This window comes from Peromyscus eremicus, chromosome 18 (genome assembly GCF_949786415.1).
Source record: "Peromyscus eremicus chromosome 18, PerEre_H2_v1, whole genome shotgun sequence".
Taxonomy (NCBI): Eukaryota; Metazoa; Chordata; class Mammalia; order Rodentia; family Cricetidae; genus Peromyscus; species Peromyscus eremicus.
The window spans coordinates 7,216,805-7,234,323 of record NC_081434.1 but is presented as its reverse complement, the minus strand read 5'-3'; the positions used below and the strand labels follow the sequence as shown (position 1 = coordinate 7,234,323).

Below are 17,519 nucleotides of genomic sequence, written 5' to 3'. Positions count from 1 at the left end.
TCAATGAAACATGGTTATTGAAACCATGTTTTAATATTGTCCTTTAGACTATATTAAAAGGTAACTGTACTACAAGAAATGCTTGAAAGGAGGGGTCTAAGTTCATCTTAGACCCAGAGGGTTTCAGAGCTTGTATTAAGTATGGATGTTTAGACAAAACACTCACAGTGAGTCACCATTCAGAAGTTCACATACAAAATTTAAGAAGGAATTGAATTGGCATCATTTAAAATTCTGACCCATTAAATTTGTTTTGTTTTGGGTTAGATTTTATTTTATGTGGATGGGTGTTTTGGTCATATGTATGTTGGTGTACCATGTTGGTGCATTGCCTGAGGAGACCAGAAAGAGAGATTTGGATCCCCTGAAACTGGAGTTACAGACCATTGTAAGCCATGATATGGGTGTTAGGAATTGAAGCACCGTCCTCTGGAAGAGCAGTCAGTGCTCTTAATGGCTGAGTCATTGATCAAGTTTCCCAACCCACATTTTAAAATTAGAGGAATGAAGGGGACTGAGATAAAATGAATGTCTATTCAGTAAAAAAAGAAAAACAAGAAAGAAAAGAAAAGAAAAGAAAAATATTAAAATAATGGATCGAGAGTAGTGGAGCTTCACTAAACATTTGAAATATTGCAAAATTATCTAAAGTGAAATGATCAAAGGGAGGAAATACCTTTAAAAATAATTCTAGATACTGAAAAAAGGAACCATTGGGGCTTAGCTAGGCTTAAGAAGCAGGGTTCCGGGCTGGAGAGCTGGCTCAGAGGTTAAGAGCACTGACTGCTCTTCCAGAGGTCCTGAGTTCAATTCCCAGCAACCACATGGTGGCTCACAACCATCTGTAATGAGATCTGGTGCCCTCTTCTGACCTGTAGTCATACATGCTGTATACAAAATAAACAAATAAATCTTTAAAAAACAGGAGGAGGAGGAGGAGGAGGAGGAGGAGGAGGAGGAGGAGGAGAAGAAGAAGAAGAAGAAGAAGAAGAAGAAGAAGAAGAAGAAGAAGAAGAAGAGGAAGGGTTCCTTCTGGCAATGGTCGAGAGGTTGCCTGAGCTGACCTACTCTGGTGATTGGATGGCCAAACACCCTAACTGTCATGATAGAACCCTCATCCAATAACTGATGGAAGCAGATGCAGATATCCATGGCCAAGTCCAGGTGGAGCTCCAGGAGCCCAATCGACAAGAGAGAGGAGGGATTATATGAGCAAGAGATATTGAGACCATGATTGGAAAAAGTAGAGAGACAACTAGCCAAATTGATGGAAACACATGAACTGTGGACCAATAGCTGAGGAGCCCCCATGGAATTGGACTAGGCCCTCTGGATAAGTGAGACAGCTGATGAGCTTAAACAGTTTAGGAGGCCCCCAGGCAGTGGAACCGGGACCTGTCCTTAGTGCATGAGCTGGCTTTTTTGGAACCTAGGGAGTTCCAAAACTATGCTGAGACACTTTGCTCAGCCTTGGTGTAGGGAGGAGGGGACTGGACCTCCCTCAACTAAATGTACCAGGCTAGGCTGACTCCCCAGGGGAGACCTTGCCTTGGAGGAGTGGGAATGGGGGGTGGGTTGGGGAGGAGCTGGGGGTGGGAAAAAGGGAGGACAGGGGAATTGTGGTTGATATGTAAAACGAATAGAAAATCTCTTAGTAAAAAGAAAGAAAAAAAAGAAGCAAGGTTCCTCCTTGGGGAGTGCTGGGCTCCTCTTCCAGCACCTGGGCCACCCCTCTCCAGCATTTGGACCATCCCTCCTCTCCAGCATTTGGGCTATCCCTCCTCTCCAGCATTTGGGCTATCCCTCCTCTCCAGCATTTGGACCATCCCCTCTCCAGCATTTGGACCATCCCCTCTCCAGCACCTAGGTTACCCTCTACTCCAGCACCTGGGCCACCTCCCCCCACTCAGCATTTGGGCCACCCCCCTCTCCAACACCTGGGCCACCCCCTGGGCCATCCCCCTCTCCACCCCCTGGGCTATCCCCCTTTCCACCACCTGGGCCACATCCCTCTCTACCACCTGGGTCACCCCCTCTCCACCACCTGGGCCATCCCCCTCTCCACCACCTGGGTCACCCCCTCTCCACCACCTGGGTCACCCCCTCTCCACCACCTGGGCCATCCCCCTCTCCACCACCTGGGCCATCCCCCTCTCCACCACCTGGGTCACCCCCTCTCCACCACCTGGGCCATCCCCCTCTCCACCACCTGGGTCACCCCCTCTCCACCACCTGGGTCACCCCCTCTCCACCACCTGGGTCACCCCCTCTCCACCACCTGGGTCATCCCCCTCTCCACCACCTGGGCCATCCCCCTCTCCACCACCTGGGTCACCCCCTCTCCACCACCTGGGTCATCCCCCTCTCCACCACCTGGGCCATCCCCCTCTCCACCACCTGGGTCACCCCCTCTCCACCACCTGGGTCACCCCCTCTCCACCACCTGGGTCACCCCCTCTCCACCACCTGGGTCACCCCCTCTCCACCACCTGGGTCACCCCCTCTCCACCACCTGGGCCATCCCCCTCTCCACCACCTGGGTCACCCCCTCTCCACCACCTGGGTCACCCCCTCTCCACCACCTGGGTCACCCCCTCTCCACCACCTGGGTCATCCCCCTCTCCACCACCTGGGCCATCCCCCTCTCCACCACCTGGGTCACCCCCTCTCCACCACCTGGGTCATCCCCCTCTCCACCACCTGGGCCATCCCCCTCTCCACCACCTGGGTCACCCCCTCTCCACCACCTGGGTCACCCCCTCTCCACCACCTGGGTCACCCCCTCTCCACCACCTGGGTCATCCCCCTCTCCACCACCTGGGCCATCCCCCTCTCCACCACCTGGGTCACCCCCTCTCCACCACCTGGGTCATCCCCTCTCTACCACCTGGGTCACCCGCTCTCCACCACCTGGGTCACTCCCTCTCTACCACCTGGGTCACCCCCTCTCCACCACCTGGGTCACCCCCTCTCCACCACCTGGGTCACCCCCCTCCACTACCTGGGCCATCCCCCTCTCCACCACCTGGGCCATCCCCCTCTCCACCACCTGGGTCACCCGCTCTCCACCACCTGGGTCACTCCCTCTCCAACACCTGGGTCATCCCCTCTCCAACACCTGGACCCCCCCTCCCTGTCTCCACCACCTGGGCCACACCCCTCTCTCCACTCACTAATGATAAGGGCCTGGATTCCCTGTAATTCCAATGGAGCTGCTCAGAGCATAGCTACACAGGTTGTACAGAGTCTTAAATGGAAGGTAAACATCGGAACACGACGTACAACAGTTTAGCATGAACAGGATACAGGTCCTATTGCAAAAATTTTTTAAAAAATTAAGCAGAACCAATATTTAACAAATGTTACCCTTGAAGAAGCACGTTTATTATTCTAAAGACATTTAAATTAACGTAAGATCGCCAAAATATATTTTATTATAAACATCGGTTCGTTTTTAAGTTTAGCACTTAATTCAGTGGCTGTGTTCTGTTTTTCTTTACTTTTCCACGTGCCCTTAATTCTGTGCAGTTAAAATACTGCAATAGTGAAGATACACCGGTCGCTGTATTGGAGGAAAAAGCTTGTGTGAATGAATTTGTTAAGCCATTCGTGTTAGTTTAAATAGTGCATGTTCTTGACTTCTTGGGGGGGGATCTTTTGTTGTCTGTAGTAATAAAATTCTAGATTCAAAACAAGGTTTGTGTCACGGACAGGGACGCGTGGAAAGGCAATCAAAGGAAAAAGACAGTGATTCTTTAACTGCCTAGGGGGAAACTTCCAACGATTCTTGTGTACTCATTGTGTAGATAAGACTCCCAACACCAGGAGAGATCTGCTCCTTTCGGTCGCGGGACCGGGAGGTCCCCCACTTCGACTGCACCTGTCTGCGAGAAGTTTCTTTTCCGGAGGTCAAAGGCAGTGTTCCTCCTAGCGCCTACCCCTCCTCTGGCGTCTCCCTGCTGCTTGGGGCCATGTGACAGCCCCTAACACCTGTACAGCCACCAGCGCACAGCGCCCCCATCCTCCTCGCCAGGTACCGACCAGGCCAGGCTCCGTCGGCCTCCGGAGGTCACGGTCCAGGAGCTAGCCAGGCTCGGCCGACAGGGGAGGGGCTGAGCCTGGGCCAGAGCCGCAGCCCGAGCCCGTGCAGCCTGATTATCACATGACTCGACGACGGCGGTAGCGGTGGCAGCAGGAGCGGCTGGTCCGCGCGGGCTCGCCGGGTGGGCTCAGTTCCGCGCACGCAGGAGGAGCGGGGCGCAAAGGGGGCGGGGAAGGGACCCGCCGCCGCCCGCCAGCCGCTCCCGGGGGCTCTCGCTTGTCCCTCCCTAGCCGCCCGCCCGCTCCATGTCGCCCGGTTGCGGAAGTGTCGCCGGGAGAGGTGGTGGCGGCAGCGAGGAGCACGGGAAGCCGCGGCTCGGCCCCCTGCAGCACTGAGCTCCGGGAGCCGCGCGCTCCAAGCGGCCCGGCTCCCCGTGCGCCCCGCGCCCTCCGCAGCCTGCATGCCCCGCGCTGCGCCCCGGCCGGCCGCCGCCGCCGCCTCCTGCTCGCCCAGCGGCTGCCCGGCGCCGGAGTAATATGCTCACTCGGGTGAAATCTGCCGTGGCCAATTTCATGGGCGGCATCATGGCTGGCAGCTCCGGCTCCGAGCACGGCGGTAGCGGCTACGGAGGCTCGGACCTGCCCCTGCGCTTCCCCTACGGCCGGCCGGAGTTCCTCGGGCTGTCTCAGGATGAGGTGGAGTGCAGCGCGGACCACATCGCCCGGCCCATCCTCATCCTCAAGGAGACCCGGAGGCTGCCCTGGGCCACCGGCTACGCAGAGTGAGTGCACCCGCGCCCCGCTTTCCTCGCGGCCCTTCCCCGCACCGTTCCAGCCCCCTTCCTCTCCCAGCTTCTGAGCTCTAGGGCTCTCCACCGGCTCTGGCCTCCAGGCCTCGGCGAGAACCTCTTTACTTCCACTGACTAGCTCCCTTCCCCCTCTTCCCCCCAAACCCCTGGGTATGGGCTCTCGGGGCCCGGCGGTGGGTGGCAGAGTGGATGGTTAGCGACACAGGACCGTGGGAACGCTGAGGTTGGACTGGTCTTATAATAAGGGGTCTGTGACACTTTGGAGGGGGAAAGTGGGCGAAACAGCTCTGCTGAAGTTGCAACGTAGTAGGAAGACCTGGTATCTGTGTCCCCTCTTTTTTTAAAAAAAAAAAAAAAAGAAAAGAAAAAGAAAAATCTTTGTGCCCCCCCGCACGAAGAGTTTGGTGAGGTCGAGGCTCGCAGGATGGGTTCCCCCCGAGGCGGTCGGTCGGCTTGGTGCGCGTGACTGTAGGTTCGGAAAAGGTCTTTTTCTCCGAGCTCCTTGGGCTTCGGAGCAGGTAGTGAACGGCGGCTCGACCCAGTAAATGCCGCTACCATTCCCCACAGTCCTGGAGGGGGAGGGGGAGGCAGAAACTTACTCCAGGCGTCTAATACAGCATTTTAGTAATCAGCTTTGGCGATTAAGCGAGAGCCCCGGAGTGATTTGCTATTTAAAAACGACTGAGTTAGACTCAAGGCTGGGCGTGGAACAGAGAGGAGAGGTTTCATTGCCCTTCCCTACTCTACGGCCACTTCTCCATAGACTATTAATAACCATGTGAACGGTGGGATAAGTAATGTTTTCCCCGACCTATTATTTACTATTTAGCGTTGTGGAACCGGCAGACTAGGAAGGGAGGGGGGATTTAGCCCAGAATCCTGAGGCTAAAAGCACTCCAAGCCCTGATGTTCGGCATACCTGTGTCCTCTTTCCTCTACACCCCCTCTGTAATCTTGGACATCCCCAAACCTATGCACGACTTCTCTTTCTGATTGGTCCATCCGGGAACCAATCAATTTCCCCTATGCCTGGGCACCTCGGTGCTGACCCGGTTCTGGTGGCCCGGATCCCCCCCAGCAGGCGTAGTTCCCTACGAGCCGAGCCGGGTTCCGGTGCAGGAAGTAGGTGGCTTGCGAGGCAATCTGCTTTGAATCTTGACTTCTTTTTCCACCCGCGTCATCCCTGTGATCGTGACTCCACGCGCTTGTGTACGAATGAGGACGGATGACTGGCGGCGTGTGAAGAGAGGCGCGCGAGGATTGGGTGTGTGGGGTGGGTAGGTGGGTGTATGACATAAACGGCAGGCAAGCGTGAAGGAGAAGGAGCTGGGAGGAACAAAACAGCCCCTTAACCTCCAAGAGGAAGCCTGTGTGGGGAACCTAAAGGCGGGGAGAAGCGCCTGCTAACTCATGCCAGCAGTTCTTTGCCTGGAAAATAAGTTTAAAAGCCCATTTGGACCCTTTGCAAGGTCAAAAGCAATCGGAGAGGTACAGTCCCAGAATTGTAACCGTGGAGGCGCTTGTGTGCCTGCCGAGCTCCTGAGTGGTGGAGGTTTGAGGCCGGTGATTCCATAAAGCATGGCCACCTGAGGATCTGGGAGATGCCCTGGGAAATGGTGAGATGATGAGACCGTGGGGGTGGGTGGGGAATAGGCCTGCTGACAGCGGGAACTACCAGGACACAACCAAGGGGTAACCTCTTAAAAGTATGAACAAAGGGAAAAGAAAGAAATTTTCAGTGACCAGTAGGAACAGGAAACTGGATCTATCCCCCTTCCCAACACCCCCCCCCCCAACACTAAGCCTGTTTCCTCATCTCTGAGAGGTCTGTCTTATTCTAGGCTAGAACATGAGGGATGTTCAACTCCAAGACTGGAAAAAACCACTATAAAAGCTTCAACGTGTTTAACTACCTACAAAGGCACTACTGCATCCATGTTGATTCACACAGAGATCTTCAGGAATGAGACTTCTCCCAACCCTACCTCCATGACCCCAGCAACTCAGTGCTGGGGGCATGTGCTTTTCCAAATGTGTTTGGATGTACCTCTGAACACGTCTGTATTCTTAATCCTAGTTGGTGTTATTCTGTGGCATTTTCACAAAACACTTGTCAGGGACGCCATTCCAACTCAATGTGTGTAGAATTCCATTATCCTGTCTGCCCTCACCTTGAAAAAAGTTCTCACTCCATATCCCAGACTACCGAGGTTTCCTAATCTCCCTTCCCTCAGCCTCCCGAGAAACCTCATTCTTCTAAACCGTGTTATAGTACTAATAATGTTAATAATATTAGTGCTGGATATTCCTCAATATTTTCAAGTTCCTAGTAAGCCATCTAAGTATCATAACAGTCTTGTCATTTCTACTTTGTACATGAGAACACAGGTGTGAAATGGTTAAGCAACTTGCCCATGTTAATATAACCTGTATCTGAACCCAGAGGGTCCAACTCCAGGGCCCATGACACCAAACTCCCTCTCTATAGTTTCAAATTCTGATGTATCCATCTGACCCAGGATATGTCATTAACAATGTCACTAACATTGCTCTCTCTCCTTGTGCCTGCTTTTGCCAAATATAATAATGTCCCGAATCATTACTCAAACCTCTATCATTTTTCTTCTTAATTTGTATAATTATTATAAAATTTATATATAAATATGATAAAAAATTTTTCTTTCTGACTTTTCATGGATGCATCCTAAGTGATAAAACATGGCTGAAACAAGGCAGGAAAAAGGAACTAAGATTATTTAAATAATGGAGATAGCCATGCGGTGGTGGCGCACGCCTTTTAATCCCAGCACTCGGGAGGCAGAGCCAGGCGGATCTCTGTGAGTTCGAGGCCAGCCTGGGCTACAGAGTGAGTTCCAGGAAAGGCACAAAGCTACACAGAGAAACCCTGTTTCGAAAAAAAAAAAAAAAAGTAAATAATGGAAATAGAAGAATGCTGTTGAACCTAGTCCCTTGATTCTGTCTCTTAAAAAAAGTTTTAAGTTACACCTAGTGACACAGGCCTGTAATCCCAGCCATTTGGGAGGCTGAGGCAAGAGGATTTCAGCTACTCAGAAGGCTAAGGTAAGAGAATCGCAAGTTATATAGCCCTTCTGAGGTAGTGAGTTCAAGGCCAGGCTGGGCAACTTAGTGAAACCACATCTCATATAATAAAAAACAGAAGGGTGGAGATACGTGTACACACATATGCAGTCACATACACATGCATATACATTTCAGTGGAAGAAAAAGGTGCCTGGTTCCAAGATTTCCAGGAATGAAGGCCATCACCTGGTGAAGGGAGGTTGGAGAAAGGGCTTTCAGCTGTAATGTTGATGACCCACCATTTTAGATGGTAGAAAACGGTCTACTTTTGTCATTTACTTTTATTAAGAAGAGATCGTCTGCATGTGACTGAATTAGAGAACTAGCCAGAAGCAATCCCTGTAGTCTTGGAGATGCCGTTACGGAAGATCCTCTTCCATTCTGGAACTTGGTTAATGGGATTTTCTGCCTCCTTGAAGAGTTTCTTGTTGTGGGGGTAAAATGTAGCCACTAGATCATTGAGCGGTTCTCAACCTGTGGGTCGATATCAGATAGCTTACATATCAGATATTTACATTATGATTCCTAACAGTAGCAAAATTACAGTTATGAAGTAGCAACAAACTAACTTTGTGGTTGGGGGTCACCACACCATGAGGAACTGTCTCAAAGGATCACAGCCTTAGGAAGGGTGAGAGTCACTGCCCTAGATTAAGGGATTTTTACCAGGACATGAAACTCTTGGAAGCACTGTAGTAGTAGACAGCATCTTTTTAAAAACATGCATTAGCAATTCCATTTTGAATCTTGGCTTTGAAATCACTGACTGAGCCTATGAGGTCTACCCATAGAGCACCCAGGGGAAGCCACCGTCTGACCCAGAGACTATGGGAACAGCCACTTCCCTCCACTTCCACAAGTTCAAATACCACAAAGGTAGTCCCAGCGGTGCAGGGGCCTGAGGTCAGCTCATTGTTTTAATGAGTTATAATCTTTTTTTAAAACTTAAAAAAAAATTTAAAAAAAAATCTAACTTTTCTACTGTTCAGGCAGACTCAGACATGCAGGCAGTAATGGAGTTCTTACTTAAGTGCCCAACAGTGAGCCGGTGTTTTTGAGAAACACTATTTTGTATAGTAAGTGTCATTTAAGTTTTACTGATGATACATTTTTTCAATAATAATAATTGTATAATTTTGCATATAAGCAACTGAATGTCTTTCCTTTATGACATATTTTCTAATAAAAGTGCCACTGGATATGGGTAAAAAAAAAAAATCTTAAACATCACTTTGAGAACCTTCATTAAATGTGCCTTAGGGAAGTTCTTTGAGTCTCATGGAGTTAGTTCTAAATTGTGAACTTCTGGACGAAACAACCTTCTTAAAGCCCAGAGACCAGCTCACAGGAGTTTGATTTTGATGTAGAATCTGTAGGCCACTCCATCTCTCAGTGATGGCCCTAAATACCCGCTGCCAGCCAAAAGCATTAGTTGGCTATGCCCTGGTCATGACAAAGAAACCATCTTTATCTTGACGTCTCCCAGATTTTTTTTTTCCTTTCCTGCTCTGGTCTCCCCGGCACACTCATCCATCTTTCACACCCCTTTTAGTGGAGCGCCTGCTTCAGAACTCCCTGTTCGACCTTTGCCACTTTGCTTTCTTTCCAGTTGTGGTTGAGAAACGAGGGGAAGAAGCAGGAGGGTGAGGGTGGCCATTGACCCGCCCTGGAAGTCTGAGGCGCTGAAGATACTTCATCTGCCTCAGTGGTAACTTTCAGAAGGCTTTAACTTTCCAGATCTGAGTTTCCATTTGCTAACTTCATTCCAAGGTGGTGTGCCTGTGGGGGCCATTTTTGTAGTCAAATGCATCACCTTCCTTCCAAGACTCCGCTGGAACTGGATTTAGCCATTCTGACAGGTGTATTTACCTGTGGTAGAACTCTGTTTGGGTAGACAATATCATGCGTGATATGAGTCTACCACACCGGGTTTTCTGGTTTTGGTGATGGCAACTCTGTCTGGTAACTTGACCCTGCAGCATGGAATTGTTTCCTTCAAACACATATTGCTCAAGATAGTTTTCTTTGTGCTCAGTAGAAAAAAAAATTTTTTTAAGTGTCTTGAGTTTTCTAATTTGCCTAATTTAAAGAGAGAATTAGTTTTTTCACTCTTGAAGTTATGCCCTCTTTTGAGAAATACATGTTCATCTGCTTCTGTTATTTCCCAATGATGACATCATTGCCCTCCTGCTGTGTGGCAGGTACTGGCCCCATAGTGGGTCCATCATGTAATAAGACATAGTCACCATTCTATAGTCTGTATTATAGCATTGCCCAACCCCCACCCTTTGTGGACCATCTTTGAGTGACATCGAGGACTACCACGTTTAAGGATGTCAGAAGTGGGGCTTTTGTTTGTTGTAATTTCAGTCCTGAATGCCTCTGAGCAACCTGGAATCTCAGTACTTAGGTCACATGAGGGAAGCAAACTTTTTGTTTTTCCCCAAAGACTTTTGTGATTAGCTCTGTTCCCAACTGTCCCAAGACCCTGATACATACCCACTGTAAAGAAAAATGATCCTGACTTACTCTGTTGCAATGTAACATTTAGGTTCAACTCTGGACAGCTGGATTGATGGCTAGGGAACTAAGTGAGGGGTCAGCGGACAGAAAGTCACTGAACTGGCCTGACCTAACAGGATTATTGCTAGAAACAGATTAACTTGTCTTTCAGAGGTCAGGGATGGAAGCTTGATCCCATAGCAAGGTTGAAGAGTTCCTCCTAAACTTCCTTAGCAGGATTCTTGCTAAGACCATAGGATGGGAGTGAAGGTCTTGGGATAAGGAACTTAGAGGAGTGGTCATAATCCCTTTAGGGGAGGAGTCGAACTACCCTTACACAGGGGTCGCCTAAGACCATCAGAATACACAGATATTTATATTAGTATTCGTGTGTGTGTGTGTGTGTGTGTGTGTGTGTGTGTGTTTATGTGTTTGTTTTTCCGGACAGGGTTTCTCTGTGTAGTTTTGGTGCCTGTCCTGCATCTCATTCTGTAGCCCAGGCTGGCCTCGAACTCACTGAGATCCACCTGCCTCTGCCTCCCAAGTGCTGGGATTAAAGGCATGCGCTACCGCCGCCCGGCTTACATTAGTATTCTTTTTTTTTTGGTTTTTCAAGACAGGGTTTCTCTGTGTAGCTTTGCGCCTTTCCTGGAACTCACTTGGTAGTCCAGGCTGGCCTCGAACTCACAGAGATCCGCCTGGCTCTGCCTCCCGAGTGCTGGGATTAAAAGGCGTGCGCCACCACCGCCCGGCCACATTAGTATTCTTAACAGTAGCAAAGTTACAGTTATGAAGTAGCAATGAAAATAATTTTATGGGGGGGGGGTCACCACAGCCTGAGGAACCGTGTTAAAGGGTCACAGCGTTAGGGAGGTTGGAACGCACACACTGACTTAGAAGAACCTAATTAAGTCTCATCAAGTACAGAATGTTTGTCACCCCTGCAAATGGGGAAAGGTAAGAGAGGGAAGAACTCCAGTTAAGTAACCGTGTTTTGATTCCAATTTATCGCGTGGCCTCTGTGACCTCCAGCTGTTACCGTGTTCCCTTCTGGTTGTTGGAGGGCATGCAAAGGGTGTAACTGATGCAGGATAAACCTAATTACAGAAACTTGACGTTAAGGGAGATAGTTGAGGAGCCTTTCCTAAGTGGTCCCTTCAGTGGTTTTACCAGCTTTCTAATTTATTCTATCACAGACATTTTGAAAATGACAAGAAGCGAGCGAGCTTTTGATTTGCTGGGCCCGTTTCCATATCCCCACCACCACGCTACTTCATTAGAGGCCTTAGCATTTTCTCAGGGCAGCAGTTATGTATTGAGATGTCCCTGTGTGCATGCTCCCTACCGTGTATTTCCCATGTGAGTTTCATTAAGTGCATGAGGCACAGGTGCAGAAGCCCATTCGAAAACACAGTGGGTTCTGTTTCTTTTTTAAGTGGCAGACTTCTTAAGACCCAGACCCAATTCTCACCCCCACCTCTGGTGGCTTCAACCTGTCTTATAAATATTTCTTTCCTTTCTATTTGTAAATCACACACATCATTTAACTCTTATCTACCTCTAACCCCAAAAAAAACTTTAAAAAATATAACTATAAAATACGTCATCAAAAAGTTCATATAATATATAATTTACTGAAAACTATAAAGAACAAAGTAATTTTGCAAAGCTAATAATTGTTGTTAATACTTGAGATAGATTTAGACTTACTATATCTTTTTTTTTTTTTTTTTTTGGTTTTTCGAGACAGGGTTTCTCTGTGTAGCTTTGCGCCTCTCCTGGAACTCACTTGGTAGCCCAGGCTGGCCTCGAACTCACAGAGATCCGCCTGGCTCTGCCTCCTGAGTGCTGGGATTAAAAGGCGTGCGCCACCACCGTCCGGCTGACTTACTATATCTTAAAAAATAAAAGTGGATCACTTGCATGTTGTAGAATATTATTATAAGATGTATTACTTTTGTTTCTGTTGCATTTGTTTTACTCTGTGAAGCTGTGTTACTGTGCCTGTCTAAAACACCTGATGGTCTAATAAAGAACTGAATGGCCAATAGCAAGACGGGAGAGGATAGGCGGGGCTGGCAGACAGAGAGACTATATAGGAGAAATCTAGGAGGAAAGGAAGTAGCCAAAAGAGGAGGAGGACTCCAGGGGCCAGCCACCCAGCTACACAGCAAGCCACTGAGTAAGAAACAAAGAAAGGTATACAGGAATAGAAAATTAAAAGCCCAGAGGCAAAAGGAAGATGGGATGATGTAAGTTAAAGAAAGATAGCTAGAAACTAAGACCAGCCAAGATGGGGCATTTATAAGTAATAATAAGACTCCGTGTATTTATTTGTGAGTTGGAGGGCAGGCCCCTAAAGATAAAAGAGAAAAAAACCAACAACATTTTGATGTTCCAACATGGGACCACAGAAAACAGACAACAACCCTTGCACATTCCTTTGAAGGCGTCTTCTTCATGAGTGTGGGTTGGACTCCCCGACAAGTCAGTAGTATCCAGAGTGATGTCTGACGCTCTGTTGGAAGACTTTGCATTAATGAATCACTAGTGGACATTCCACCTGGGATTTACATTTAGGCTTTTAAGATTTATTCTGCTCCTCTAATTATTTCCTTAAGGACAACTTCTGGATGTGGAGGGCTTGGTTAGAAGCCATGCACATTCATAATTATGATTCGTGTTATCGGATGGGCTGTAGTGCATCATGAGATAGATACTCAGCAGTGTGTGACTGGAAACTGATTTAGCTGTAAGCCTTTGATGTTTGCCAGTCATCAGCAAGATGAGTCGCACTTCATTAACACTTAAGCTTGACGAGACCAAATCGTCATGTATATGTTTATATCATCTATCACATATTGGCCATTTGGATTATTATTCTTTCTAACCCATATAGTTTTGTCCACTCTTTGGAGATAACTTCTTTTATTTATAAGAGCATTGTGTATATTAAGGGCATTAATCTTTAGCCTATAACATGGCAACATTTTTTTTCATATAGTCCGTGAATTAGTTTTCTAATTGATGAGACGAAAATACCTGATAGAAGCAAGTTAAGGAAGCAACGATTCGCTTTGGCTTACAGTTCCAGGGTGTAGAGTCTGTCTGGGTGGGGAGGTGATTAGCAGCAGGACTGTGAGGAAGCAGAAAGATATAAATGCTTGTGCTCGGCTAGCTTCCTTCTTTTTACATAGTCTGGGAACCCAGTCCAGGAAGGGATGCTGCCTTCATTTAGGGTGAATTTCCCCACCTCCATTAACCCAACCTAGATAATCCCTGATAGACACGCCCAGTGGTTTCTTTCTGTGGCAGTCCTAAATCCCATCAGGTTGACAAGATTAAACATCACGTCCCACATCTAACTGTATTTTTTCCTTTACGTTGCCAGGTTTAATTTCTGTGTGATCACATTTAAGCTCTGTTATAGCTTTTATTTAGTATCATTGCAAACTTTTGAAGTACTGTAATAACCATTTTAGCTCTTTAGCTATTTTTAAGTGTTCTTGGTTGTAAGTCACAGAAGTACAGCTTCTTAGGAGCAAGGAAGGAAAGAGAGTTACAGAGAAGATAGTGTTGTTGTCTTAGTGTCCTGTTGCTGTGAAGAGACACCATGACCACGGCAACTCATATAAAAGAGAACGTTTCATTATGGCTGGCTTACCATTTCAAAGGTTTAGTCCATTATCATCATGGCGGGAAGCATGGCAGTGTGCGGGCAGACATGGTGCTGGAGAAGGAGCTGAGAGTTCAGTATCTTGACCCACAGGCAGCAGGAAATGGCCTGGGACATTGGGCATGGCTTGACCATATATGAGACCTCAAAGCCTACCTCCACAGTGACATACTTCCTCCAGCAAGGCTACACCTACTCTAACAAGGACACACCTCCTAATGGTGCCACTCCCTATAGCCCAAGCATTTAGACACGTTAAGTCCATGGGGGCCATACGGGCTCAAACCACCGTGGTTATCTTAGTCCAAGCATAGCTGGAGAGCTCCACAAGGAACTGCACCTCTGCACCCAGAAGTCACCCTGGAGCAAACGAGGTGTTCCTTCATTCCTTTCGTAGCCTCACGTCCACCTGTCCATGCCAGGACATGCTAACTCAGCCTCCATTCTAATTTGAAGTTTAGGGGAGAGGCTTGATTTGGTTCATCTTGTATCAGATGTCGTCTTTGGCTTCATGTCTATGACCAGGGAGCCAAGATCACATCTCAGCCTGACTGCCAGTGCCCACTACAGGAAATTAGCTCTTTGTAAAGAAGAAAGGGGTGGTAGTTTGGGCTGGGCAGATTGATCGGAAAATTCTACCATAGGTAACTCATTTACCAACGAACACCAGAGTTCCTTATGTACTTCAGACTTGTATTTGCAGATCAGAAAGTAAATTGACCTCATTTTTATACATTCTTCAAATCATTATCACTGAACAGTGAACCTTTAGAAGTGAAAGGATTATAATAGCATTGATGGCTGAGTTTTTAAAATTCCATCTTTTATGCAGCTGTTTGCACTCAATCATTTCCCAACACAAATAGTGCCTGAAATACTGTGTATGTGTGTCTGAATGTCCCAGTGACCCTGCAAATCAGGATGCCGTCCATGTCCAAAGACTGCTCTTCCATTGGCTACAGGAACTTCAGTCAGGCATGTCCAACTTTTTGACATTGCGACACAATGTGGTCATCTAAAAGCTCATGCTCTAGAACCATGCCAGGTTACAAATAACAATTATATATAACATACGGAAATCTCAGAATGTATTTACAGTTTTGCATTGGTGATATTCATAGCTCTCCTGTGGCCTGTGGGCCACAAGTTGGACACACCTAGACCATCCTTTTTATCACTTCTCTCCATCCTAGAATGGATAGACTTGGGCCAGCCATGGAATTCATGTAGCTCGAAGGCTTGTCCTAATGATTCTCTCATACACATTAGCAAAGGCGCTGTAGCCCTTAAGACAGAGGTGAACCTTGGTATGAGTGTGCATCTCCACTTACTGTTTTACTTATCTCTGTTTTCTAGGCTAAGGAGAGACATCATGAGTGTCTAGTCTGTTTTATAAAACTAAAGTTCAGTTTATCTTCTGCAACCTCTCTCTCTTTTTTTTAAGTCTTCCAAAAATCTGTACCATTTCCCTCCATTAGATATGGGTTCAATTTGATACACTTATATTTTTTTGTAGTGTGCATGCAAGTTTTCTCAGTCCATTTCGTGAACCAGTTGAAGTCTGAGATTTGGGAGCCACTGCTTTTATTGATCTCACATGTCACCTTGACTCTCCATATAGTAAAAGCCTACAAAGGAAAATGGCTTGTTTCACGGTATTCCGCATAGATTTCCATGCTTTCCACTTGGCTACAAGAAAGTAAGACCAACAGATGATAGCCTGGGAGGGGGTGAATTTGCATGTCCTTATGCTCTGGTGTTAAACTAGATTTTTACAAGTGTAACGTCAAACCTCAGAAAAGTCACTGTAAATACAGAGAACGGGAAACACGTTTTGCAGCACACTACTGAGGAGCCAGTGGTGGTGGTGGTGGTGGTGGGGGCTTGCCAGCTGGCTCTTGTCCGTGTGTGTGTGTGTGTGTGTGTGTGTGTGTGTGTGTGTGTGTGTGTGTTTGTATAGCCTGGGTTTTGTTCTTAGCTGGACATCTACCCCACCAGTGATGTCCCTCACCTTTCCCAGCTCTGGAGTGAATGACTTGCTCAGGATTCGTAGAGATAGCCACTGTTTCCCTTAATCATAGTTCCAGCCTCAGTGTTTTTCTTATAAAATGGAGGGATTGGATTGGACTGGATTGGATTAGTAGTTCCCCCTAATTTTCATTTTTGCCACCTTATTCCCAAATTACTGAGAAAACGAACACAGGGTTATTTTCATTTTGCCAAGAGGACATTTAGTCTTACCATCCGCTATCCGTTATATCTTAAAGCCAGACGTGTAGAGGCTCGTGATCTTGGGCACAAGAACAGCTTTTAAATCAAGTACTTATAGTTTTATGAAAATATTGTGAAACTGCCAATGTTTTTCTAATTTTTTTTTTATGGCGTCATAAAAACCACGGATTTATGCCAAGGCCCTTTTCACCTCTGAACTCTGAGTCCCTGGGGTCTGACTAAGAACAAAATATATTGCTCTCCAGACTAAGGACTGCTGTCCCAGTGAGACTGCCGCCTCTTTCGATGTGATATTTTTCCCCAGAACTTTATTATGAAGACCTTTTTTTAAAAGTTTATTTTATAATTTAATTTTACAATGAAGGCCTTTTTTTTTTTTAAAAAAAAAAGACAAGATCTCACTGTGTCAGCCTGGCAGAGAACTCACGATAGCAATCAGGCTGATCTGGAGCTCACAGAGTTCTGCCTGCATCTGCCTCCCGAGTGCCAAAACTTAAGTTGTGCATGGCAGGATTAGCCTCCTATAAAAGTTTAAAACTTGCAGAAAAATTGAAGCCACTATGTGCCAGGAACCACATCCCCCGCTTCTAGACTCTATAATTCATATCTTGCTGTATTTGCTTTGTGATATAGTTGCCTGTGTCAACATTCAATCCATCCTTGAATTATTGCATATATGTCTTCCTTGGTCAAGTTGCTTTACTTTATGTTATTCTTCCCATAATAATTTAAAAAATTGAGAAAAGTCATTAAGAGTTGGGTCTCCCATGTGAGGGAGACACTCCACATTGGACTTCTATATCATTGACACACTGCAAACGCCTCCTTGGTCCTTAAACTTCCTGTGTCTTAGCATTTGTGTCCTTGAGCACTTTATGTGGGGTAGACTTGGAAAGTGTCTCTTTCCTATGTTCCCATTTAATTGCATCATGAATGATTTGTTTGAAATTTGAATCACTCTTCCAGGCAGGGGCCAGTCAAGTGTTACCCAAGGAGCACTCTTTAATACAGACTCCAGGATGGTGCCTGCCTAGTGCTCAGGATGAGAGGAGACATCTTGGCCTGTGACTTCTTAGTTCTGAGGTAGAAGTTGTTTGCTGGGAGGAGTAGTAAGGTCAAGGTACCACCTGCTCAGTGGCTCTTCTTTCTGGTGTGGG

General features: G+C 47.2%; 1 protein-coding gene across 1 annotated transcript in view; it reads left to right on the top strand.

The window, feature by feature from the left end:
• Positions 1–4,563: 4,563 nt before the first annotated feature.
• The window catches only part of Ppm1h (protein phosphatase, Mg2+/Mn2+ dependent 1H), a 262,604-nt gene continuing 249,648 nt past the window's right edge, over positions 4,564–17,519 (top strand). Inside the window, exon 1 of the mRNA XM_059245150.1 lies at positions 4,564–4,823. Coding sequence (XP_059101133.1) covers positions 4,579–4,823 — 245 coding nt within the window. The 5' untranslated portion in view covers positions 4,564–4,578. The remainder of the gene's footprint in view (positions 4,824–17,519) is intronic.